General features: G+C 31.6%; 2 protein-coding genes across 4 annotated transcripts; one reads left to right on the plus strand and one right to left on the minus strand.

Annotated features, from left to right (window-relative positions):
- Positions 1–224: 224 nt before the first annotated feature.
- Positions 225–3296, minus strand: LOC108688748 (ribosome biogenesis protein WDR12 homolog). 2 transcript variants are annotated; one of them, XM_018195125.1, is made up of 9 exons: positions 3010–3296; positions 2853–2938; positions 2393–2603; positions 2160–2300; positions 1792–1967; positions 1493–1566; positions 1066–1312; positions 719–848; positions 225–481 (listed from the first exon to the last, which is right to left on the minus strand). In XM_018195125.1, the coding sequence occupies exons 1-9, from the start codon at positions 3132–3134 to the stop codon at positions 343–345; spliced, it is 1329 nt and encodes a 442-aa protein (XP_018050614.1). In that variant the 5' UTR covers positions 3135–3296; the 3' UTR covers positions 225–342. The 2 variants fall into 2 exon arrangements, with proteins under 2 accessions (XP_018050614.1, XP_018050606.1); XM_018195117.1 differs by having other exon boundaries at positions 719–851.
- A 681-nt stretch (positions 3297–3977) lies between these two features.
- LOC108688733 (palmitoyltransferase Hip14) lies at positions 3978–10559 on the plus strand. 2 transcript variants are annotated; one of them, XM_018195096.1, is made up of 10 exons: positions 3978–4400; positions 6033–6171; positions 6341–6540; positions 6763–6972; positions 7052–7346; positions 7487–7687; positions 8197–8358; positions 8440–8596; positions 9109–9353; positions 9985–10559. In XM_018195096.1, the coding sequence occupies exons 2-10, from the start codon at positions 6034–6036 to the stop codon at positions 10219–10221; spliced, it is 1845 nt and encodes a 614-aa protein (XP_018050585.1). In that variant the 5' UTR covers positions 3978–4400; position 6033; the 3' UTR covers positions 10222–10559. The 2 variants fall into 2 exon arrangements, with proteins under 2 accessions (XP_018050585.1, XP_018050593.1); XM_018195104.1 differs by having other exon boundaries at positions 7067–7346.
- Positions 10560–10779: the final 220 nt, after the last annotated feature.

A 10779-nucleotide genomic window follows, 5' to 3' on the forward strand; every position in this document is an offset into this window, starting at 1 on the left:
ACCATCGATCAGGCCTTTATATTCACATACGATATTATATGATTGAATATAAAGTCGATTTCTCGATGGACTTGTCAATAGATTTTCATTTCCAATAATATAAAAAAGCACATCATTTAGTGTAAACTAAGAAATAGATTCTCAAAAACCTCGAAGGATAAAAATTACAGTCATCACAAAAAATGATTGAGACGCTTTTTGCATAATCTATTTTTGTTAATTTTCTAATTTAAATTTTATTAACTATCAATATGACAAATTTATCTTATGAAATGGGAGAAGATCGTTTTGTTAGCGACAGAATAATACAACAAATTCTATTTGTAATTCATATATTTGTAATTAATGCTCTACGTGATTGGATTTGAATATCCTCAGTGTATTGTCTGCACCACCGGACATTATCAATTTAGGATTGGACCAATCGCAGCTGAGGACTTTGTCTTCGTGTCCTAGGAGATCAAACAGCGGTGCCTTGGGGCTAAAAAGGAAAAGTTAATTTTAATAAACTTTATATTGAATAACATTAACATCTTTTGGATTTTCAATTTATTGCAATAAATATCCGATTGTAATTTTAATTTGAAGATTTTTATCGAGTAATAAATCTATAATTTAATATTAAGGTAACAAGTTTGTAACCGAATGAAATTTCACAAAAATTTTTTAAATCTAGTATTTGAGAATAGTTTGCTAATATATTTAATCTGCAAACAACCTTCTTGTGTCCCAGAGTTTGACGATATTATCATATCCTCCTGAAATAAAGAGATGTTCGTCTATGGTTGACCAACGTACTGACGTCACCCATTGCGTGTGAGAGGTAAATCTAGCTTTGACAATCATACCTTCTGAAATACATTATTAATCGTAAGTAAATAAATAAGTTTGATATACTTGTTTATGCTAATGCACAATGCACATTAAATTTTAATAGGAAATTAAGAAAATCAGAAATTCAATGAGAAATTTTTCTAATCTAAAATTTAATATTCAATTTTATCAATAAAATTCATAATTTTGATTTTCAAAGATTAAAAAATTTGAAAAACCAACAAAAAATACCTGTAGATCTCGGATCATACAGCCTCACATGTTGATCGGCTGATCCTGCTATCACAACACGCGACAATGGCGAATAATCAATGTCAAAGAAACACTTGTCACCATATATTTCCTGTTTAATGCCGTTTAATTCGGTATCCCAAGTTTTTATAGTGTGATCCCATGAGCCTGTAATGATTTCCGTTTTGTCAGACCACACGATCCCGCTGATCGCTTGCTTGTGTCCTTTCATCGCGCATTTCGGCGTCTACGTGTAAAACAAAACAATCAATAATACTTTTCTTCATAAATTTTTTAATATTAATCGTTTACTAATAAGAATGCATCGAAAACATTTTAGTAATACGATTGACAATATCAGAATGACTATCAAGCAATTAGATCGAGAATAAGATGAACTTAATAATTTAATTAATTCAATCTGCACCTTCGTTTTATTTGCGTATTCCGATCTTGCTCTTTTCGACGCGGATTCTCCATCATTGTCATCCTCATGTGTAGCTTAAGAAAGCAAGAAAGATTTGTCTTATTAATTAATATTTCACCTTTTGCTATCAAATTCCATATTCATATATTCTAATTTTCCTTTTTTTTTTTTTATTAAGATCATATTTTTAAAATAAAAGAATCATAAGAAAGTTATGGGACACTATAATTTTTCAAGAATATATATAATATTGAGATTTGAAAAAAATAATCTTCAATTTCTTATGCTAGTATACTTACATGTTGACCAAATATATAGCATATTATCCCAAGCACCAGTTGCCATTAACGTTTTATCGTAATTAATGCTGACTGCTTCAATACTTCTTCTGTGTCCTTTGCAGATATGTATACATTCCACAAAATTCTTTGTTATATCCCAATTCCATATCATACACGTTTGGTCCATTGATGCGCTATATATGTGTGTAAAATCATTGTTAACTATCATATGTTGATATGTTTAAAAATTCACTTATATATCACGGAACGTTTTCATATTGATTTTGATGAACCTACTTTACTATGTACGAACAAAGAAGTTTACTATAGATATAATACAATATTCAAAATATATAAAATTGATGTTATTTTTTATGACAAACTACCTAACGAAGGAAGCATTATCATCATTGAGAGATATCCAAGCCACTGCCCTGACAGGAGATACATGTCCAGGAATCACAAGATGATGCTTGCCTTTCAATGTCCAAATGTGTAACATATTGTCATAAGAACCAGTTAAGATCCTAAATAAAATCATTTGAGATTAATACTCCAATTAGATACAAAATATGTTTTGAAATTGTTTTTGTAATTGTCTCAATTATTAGGTACCAACCATTTTCCACAAACAGCAACAGCTGATACCCAATCGTCATGTATTAGGCAATCCTTTGGTTCTGGTGAAGGATATTTTTCCACATATTCTACATCTATCACATCCTCTGTAGAAATTTCTCTATCAGTGATGTGTTCTATCAAAGAAGTACGTAAAAATTGTGAACATATCAGGAAATCAAACTCCACTTGGTCTTGGATATCATTCGACTCTGTGAAAAATCAATTTAATCTTCAAAATGATCAGGAAGTTTTTTCATAATTAATTAGATAATTCTATATAATTTTAATAAAAGTTAAATTAATTTAAAAATTATATATATATATATATATTTTTTTTTTTACACACAAGGAAGCATAACATTAGATTTAACAATTGCAAATTAATTAGAAGGAAATAAGGAAACAGATAATACAACATATCAAAGCAACTTTCATTAAGTCCGTTCACTCATTCTCACCTCTCAGAAGTTCATTTACCAGGGTGTTTAATTCGTCGGTGATTATCGAGCTATGGACCGATAAGGGATAATCTGGTACCGCAAATCTAGAATTGTTAAAATAAAAAATAAACTGTGAACAAATGTCTAACACTAAAAGGAAAGAATAAATTCTTACTGCTGCTGCTTAGTTATAAAACGTATTTGTATCTGAGTTTCGTCTTTATGGTCCTTATTCGTGCTCATGGCATTATCTTTCAATTTCATTTTAAGACGATTCTTCTTAATAGACTCGATTTCCATGATAATCCCTTCGAAAGGTGTTCCAAATTAATAGATTTTTAACCTCACTTCTCACCGCCACGAATTTCAAACAAGGCGTGCACACGTTGGCACTAGTTGACACGTGCAACGATGGCCAACGATAATATAGTTCGGATCTGACGTCGTTGATCATTGATCGGTCAGTCCACCGATGAGATATTATTAAAGATCGACATTCTCACGGGAATTCGCGTCCTTGAAAATATTGAAGTGATTAAGAGTTAAAAACTGATAATATTGTATTAATTTTATGATTTATTAGTTTAATAGATAAATTTATGAACACTTATGAATTTAGAACTCAATAATACTCGATTTTTCTTTAAAATTGTGATTTCAGTGTTATCGTCAAAGTTTGATTTATCAACAGAAATGATAACTGCAGAGAAAAAATTATAATTTCTCTGCAATATAAGGAAATTATAGCTTTACAAGTATGCACATTTATTTATGGAACATTTATATAATAAAAAATCATGAATTTAATAATGCATAAACCAAATATTTATGTTAATAATAGCAAATTTATATCAATTGTCGATAATGTCAGCGTTCTTCAATTACCTCCGAATCCTTTTTATACTGCCGAAAATTTGCCCAGGGTTGACGGTCTTTAATAATATCTCGTCGGTGGTCAGTCTATTTATTATTACATTTATTATTACATTATGACATTATCTTACACTTATCTGCTCATAGATGTCTCCACTGATATTTTTTAGAGTTCATCTGCCGGTTCTTACCGAATGATTGCCGACCTTGCCGACCGAACAAGGCGCGAGCGGTACTGCGTTATTTGCGTCAATTTGCGGTCGATATCGTTCTGTCCATCCGGCTCATCGTCGCTGATCGTCGTGTACGTAAAAAATACGACGATGCTGGAGCGGATGATCGCCGTGACGATCTGAAACGGGAAGTGGTAGTGATCGTTCGATACTTGTTGGTACTCGCAACATTCACCGAAATCATCGAAGAGGACGAGTCCAACGGCGAGCTGAAAAAGGAATAATCACGTGACCGAGGGTGTCGTACCGAAGTCAACCCCGACGGCTCAGCCATCGTACGTGAATGTGTGCGCTTGTGTGATATGCCGGTGTCCCACTTCTTGGTGCAATACGATACCGTTCGTCTCTTAAAACTATTTGCCTCGCGTCACCAAGGGTTCGATCGAGAACGCAGCCGTGATCGTCATCGTCCGCTACTATGTGCATTACGCATTAACAACGCATAAACACCGTGATTGAGGTGAGCCGGGGCTGTTTCTCCTTATATGTATGTACCTATGTGTATGTAAAGAGATTTATTTTTGTGCGCATTCCGAAGATCGATCTGCGAATGTATGGCAAGTGCTTTTCGATTTTTCCGTCTCCCTCCATTTGTTGGGGGAACAAGAACGTGTCGAGGACGAGATCTGAGGGTGAGTCGCGCCGTGTCGAGCTCGAAAATACGTTGAAGAAGAAAGGGGTGTATATCTTGCGTTTAGAATTCTGATTCGTTTAAGTGGAAAAATAGCTATCGCTTCTTGTTTATCTTGTATAGTTATCTATTTAAATTATCTTACAATCTGAAATAGCAAAAAGTTCGTGATGCAGATAATAAATAAAAATGTATTACTATTACTATTACTTGGATTTTATAATCAAGATATCATGTGGAGCAAAATTGCAAGTGTTGCAAGATTAACAAAGTTGTTATATAGAATCTGTCTTTAGATTACAATTCAAGAAAATAAATTAATTACATTCTGTATGTTTCTATGAAGCCATTAAAAAATTAATTAAATCCAAAAAACAATTTTTTTAGAAGCTGCTATAATTGATATTTAATGAATATCTGTTTTATATGCAGGATTTTATAACATGTGGACATAACATCAGAAATGAATTTATGATACAAAAAGTTTATAACCTATATACTATCTAATCTTGATTCTAAATTACAGATATTTTTATTTCATTAATTCTCATTACAAACTGAGCTAGCATTTTCTTTAGATGCAATATATTAAACTAACGTATATATTTTTTTCTTTTTTTCCTCTTAATGCTAGTTTGTCTTAAGTGTAAAAACTTATGTAACAGCTAAAAGAAACATTTATAAAAGTTTTTTTCTTTTTTTCAAAGTATAAATATGTATACATATATTTTATATGCATGTATTCACTTCATTCATAATTTAAAAGCAAAACAAAATAAACAGATGTGTTCTCTTAGGTATTCTGTATATAGACAATGTATAGTTGGAAAGAGTATGACCTATAGTAGCCTTTACATATATATGATTTAGTGTGATTTATATATACTGTGGCACATACAACATTAGTCTATGACATGAATATAAAATAGTATATTATGTGTCAAGGAAAAACAATTTATTTAAGATTCAAGGATATCAATTTTTTGATATAGCTCCAGATAGAAAATTATATATTTAGTTTTTTGTCTAGTAAGATGAATAATAAATTGTATGAATTGCATTAATGTTCAATATTAATTATGATTAAGTAGTTGTTATCATATTAGAAATTCATATCATTAAAATTACAATCTAGAACAAAATTTCAATATTTACATTATTAAATTGGTACTATAACTTTTTTATTTTATTTATTTATTTTGTTTTCTATTCAGGTATTTTTTTTATTAAATTTTGTTTTTATTTAAGATATGAAATTTTTTAAAAGACAAATTAGAAAACTGGTTTCTAGATAAGAAAATATGCATTAATGCTAAAAGTGGTTATTTGTATAAATATAAATTACTTCAAAATTGTGTAATAACTTTTATTCAACTTAATATATCTCTTGCATTAATATTTTCTACGCTATAAATGTAATCTTTAGACTTAGTATATAATATGTTCTTTTGTCGGTTATAGCATGTACGCACTGCAGATGCAGACTGCCTGCCAGGGCGATGGCACTGGTGAACCCGATGACCCCAGCAGCCTTCATCAGGAACCAGTGCGACCTGCTACCCAAGATTGTAGCTCTTTCGATATTGTCAGAGCCACACAGGTAATGTTAGTGATCGAATTGAAGAACGTATTTATTTTTTCAATTTATATTTTTAAAAAATTATATTATATCTTGTAAGTTTAATAAATGCGCATATAATTTTATAAATGCGCAATCCATATTACCAAATTATATGTATTTAAGATGATTGAATGAGATATATTTGCAGTATGGAGCATTGGAGCGAGTGACACAGTTGGTAGAAGCTGGTGCTGATGTGAATCAGCCAGATTCAGAAAATGTGACGTTATTGCATTGGGCTGCTATAAATAATCGTAAAGATATTGTCAAATATCTCATTGCAAAGGGAGCCGTAGTCGATGCTATTGGTGGTGATTTGGCCTCCACACCATTGCATTGGGCCACGAGGTCAGTATTTTAACAAATATTAATATTATTTAAACTGTGAATGATATACAGTTTTAATGAGAATAATTGAAATTTTTTGGAAATAAATCATTTTAAATCAGCAATGCTAATAATTTTAAGCTTTCTACAATTTTGCATACAGCCCCCATTTTTAATGTGAATTTATAAGATAGCTTTAAAAAAAAATTTTAAAAGAGATTTATTTTTCAATTGTCTTTCTAGACAGGGTCATCTCTCTGCGGTTGTGATTCTAATGAGGGCAGGTGCTGATCCAACCTTAAGAGATTGTGAAGGCTTCTCCTGTATACATCTGGCGGCACAATTTGGCTATACGGCTATAGTAGCTTATTTGGTAGCGAAAGGCGTGAATCCAAATATGCCAGATAGAAGTGCCATGACGCCCCTTATGTGGAGTGCCTATAAAGTTAATAGGTACACAGAGTACCGAATTATTATTCTACAAGTTACTCGTTTTTTCAAATAGAATAATGTTATGTTGGTTACTTTAAAGTCTTTCTTTTTATAGTCTAGATCCAACACGACTGTTGTTGACTCTAGGTGCATCGCACTCACTTACCGATAATTTGTATGGTAATACCGCCTTGCATTGGGCCATTATAGCAAAAAACAACACGGCGATATCTATCTTAGTACAACACGGAGCCTCGTTAGATCTGCCCAATTTCCGAAATGAGACGCCAATGACGCTGCTAGGTCCGCATATCAGCGCCACATGGTTAGAACATAAAATCAGGGATGAGATTAAAGAAAAACAAGGTCGTACGAGAACATGGTGTAGAGATAAGGTAATGATGATATATCATAGTATGTTATAATATTTGTGTACTTTTTCAAGTTAATTTTTCAAGACAGAATTTGAACGATTAAGCTAGACTTTTCCAATTCTTCTATGTGGTTGTTTCATTATCATATATTTTTTTTACAGAAAATTCGTTGGTATTGTATGGTCACTACGCCGCTTATAGCATTTTATGTGATTGGTATGGTTCTACAAAGTGGATGGGATTATTTATTAAAACTAGGTGCCTTTATCACTCTTTATGTAGCGGTGTATTTAATGAACCATTTCGTGTTCGACGAACGGCTGTTTCACGTTTTGCCAGTGTCGATTTATTTTGCAACCAAGGTGAGTATAATTTCAAGACGTATTCTCTAGATAACCGAAAACGTTTATGAGCGATTTCCGATAAGCTGTTAAACGTGATAAATAATATTGTCGATAAGGTGATAAGCTCAAAATCAGTGTTAACTTAATATTACATAAATATTGCAGTAATACAATAGATAAAATAAATATTAGTAGCACGTAATGAGAATAAATATTTAAATAATATAATATTTAAAATATTAATTATATAATATTAAGAAAATTTTGAAGTTGTAAATTCTCATGCTTATCAATAGATAGTTAAATGCGATTTTAATAACATATAAAATATATAAGAAGTGAAATATAAAGTATTTACAAATTATCAATATTATTATCCATATATTATAAATATATTATCTTATTTATATGCTTTATGCATTTTTAATGAATAATTACGTCAATACATTTATTGATTCACTGCTTGCTGATTTATACAGTCAATTGCAAACTGTATACTGATTTTTCTTTTTCTTTCTTTTTTTCAGATGTGGATATACATTACATGGATTTTCTGGCTAGGTATCCATGCAGCATGGTATTTATGGTTGTTATTCGTCGGTGGATCTGTTCCTCTCTGGATATGCTTTTTGCAATCTTGGCGGGGTGATCCCGGAATTATTACGGCTACTCACGAGGATAAATTAAATGTACCTCTTGTTATTTTTACATGTAAAATATTTCATGTATGTATGTATGGACGACAAATGTATGTGTATCTTTGTTTATAGACCATAATTGAATTGGCTGAATCAGGTGGTTTTGAGCCGCAATGGTTCTGCAGTAGTTGTTTAGTTCGAAGACCTATAAGATCTAAACATTGTGCTACATGTGATCGTTGTGTAGCACGATTCGATCATCACTGTCCATGGATTAATAATTGCATTGGTAGTACAAATATTCCGTATAGGATCTATGTATAATTCTTTTAATAATTCTTTTGACTAATCAAATTGCCATATCTGTAGAACTCCGTTTATTTGAATAGAGGAGAAGACATTTATAAGTCCGATAATTGAATGGTTCGAATAATAGAAGTTCACTAACTCTCTTCCTTACCAGAACTTATTAGTTCTGATAATAGAGAAGCTAGCATTCGAGCACGTCGAACTCCTGTTATCCGAATTATGGCGCCATAGTTTCAATAATAGAAGTTCAACTATAAATTCGAATATTTGAAACTGAACATGCTTGTTTCGTATAAATGGAGTGCAGATAAATAGAGTTCTGCTATATTTAAATTTTGATACTCAAATTATTTTTATTTTTATTCATTTTGTTCTCTATCTACTCTCTATCTTACTTATAAAAATTAATAAAAGTTATACATGTTTTATATGAAAATTAAGTATAAGATAGTTAAAGTAGAATAGTCGCTATTATATCCTACAATTTTTCAGGTGCACATAATCATAAGTATTTTCTTGGATTTCTGACGTCTGTGCTAGGATTATGCATCATTATTTTGTTCGCCAGTGTACAATATTGGCAATTCGAGTGCTGGTCAAATTTAACGAATGGTCATAGTGCAGACAACTATCTAGTAGCTGCAGCTACTTGCGATGCTTGGGTGATGTGGGTAGCAGCCAACACATCCCTTCATTTTTTTTGGGTCGGAACTTTGTTAGCATGTCAATGTTATCAGGTATGGTGATATAATTTTATTATGTTATATCCTTGATATGGGGTACAAACAAAAGTTCCCGGAATTGGACGAGTGAGAGAGCACATTTTGTAATAAAGTTTTAACATTCACAATAGCATTTATAATTTTCCTTATAATAAGCTGGTAGATTCGAGGTCATGACAAGGGAATCAGATTCCCTTGCGATAAGATACCGATCTGACTGTTGCACTTAGATCGCGATATATGATTACGACTTGACGCATTCACTCGACTATTATCATTTGCTCGATTTCTGCGCTTATTTCAAATGCAGATATTTAATCAGATCTGTTTTACTGAGCTGGTCAGCTGATTGGGAACTTGCCCTGGTTTTGTACAATTTTTGACATTAAATTATTTTTGATGTTCTCTTTATCGTAATTTGTAAATTTTGCGTTTTGGCCATAATTCGAATTTTAGGTAGGTAGGGTCTTTGGCAATAGTCGTGCAATCATGTTACAAAATAGATTTCTATCTATAGTTGTAACTATAACAATTATAATGATTTTTATATATTTTGTAGTTTATCATTAACAAAAATGAGAAAACTTTTGATTTTCGAATTATATTACTGTGACTATTGTAATATATTTTTAATGTGTTTATACAGATTATGGTCCTGGGAATGACAACGAATGAACGTGTGAATGCTGGTCGTTACAAACATTTCAAGCAAGGGAATCCGTTCCATCGCGGTGCCCTACAGAATGCCGCCGACTTTTGTAACTTTAGCTTTTGCGGAGTGAAGGCAAAACCTAGCTCGGACTGGTTGCACAGTTTTGATCTCAAACAAAGTATCGAAAAGTTACCTTTGCTCACGCAAAAAGATAATTTTCAATACGTTTAGAGTTCTATAAGCAGTCATGCGACGCTAATTGTACACACATACATACACCATATCACTATGCCTGACGTACTCCTTGGGTTACCAAAGAGTTGCCACAAACATGTAAGTGACTTTCCAGTGATGGCAGTAATTATGCATACACGACGATTTCGTCGAACACATATTCTCTAAGTAGCTCTATATAACAATCGCTAAATAACAATTTTTCGACTCATTTGTCGTAAAAGACTGTTATATTGCGCAAATGTGCATATCCCACCTATATTCTATTTAAATATATCAATGAATGATTAATCGATACAAATGCACAAATTTCATCATCATTTAAATTCCTCCATTGCCCAAATATATAATACATGTTATACTGAATGAGTTTCTGTATTGTTTTTTAAGCTGTAAAATTACGATTATTGATAAATGGAAAGAGATATATAAAAAAAAAATTAAGATTAGGAAAGTAATCTGTAACATAGAAATTGGGCATAGGGTTATTAATTTCTTCAATCATTTCAATTATACATGATCCTATTTTTATCTTTAATATTAAGATTTCTTTCT

Source organism: Atta colombica, unplaced genomic scaffold (assembly GCF_001594045.1).
Source record: "Atta colombica isolate Treedump-2 unplaced genomic scaffold, Acol1.0 scaffold105, whole genome shotgun sequence".
NCBI lineage: Eukaryota > Metazoa > Arthropoda > Insecta > Hymenoptera > Formicidae > Atta > Atta colombica.

Excerpts from the sequence above, each read along its gene's own strand:
- LOC108688733 (XM_018195096.1), top strand. The coding sequence starts at position 6,034 with ATGTACGCACTGCAGATGCAGACTGCCTGCCAGGGCGATGGCACTGGT. Across the intron at positions 6,541-6,762 it reads CCATTGCATTGGGCCACGAG|ACAGGGTCATCTCTCTGCGG; the intron begins GTCAGTATTTTA and ends TTGTCTTTCTAG. Across the intron at positions 6,973-7,051 it reads AGTGCCTATAAAGTTAATAG|TCTTTCTTTTTATAGTCTAG; the intron begins GTACACAGAGTA and ends GTTACTTTAAAG.
- LOC108688748 (XM_018195117.1), bottom strand. The coding sequence starts at position 3,134 with ATGGAAATCGAGTCTATTAAGAAGAATCGTCTTAAAATGAAATTGAAA. Across the intron at positions 2,604-2,852 it reads GGTAAATGAACTTCTGAGAG|AGTCGAATGATATCCAAGAC; the intron begins GTGAGAATGAGT and ends GATTTTTCACAG. Across the intron at positions 1,968-2,159 it reads GATAATGCTTCCTTCGTTAG|CGCATCAATGGACCAAACGT; the intron begins GTAGTTTGTCAT and ends ACACATATATAG.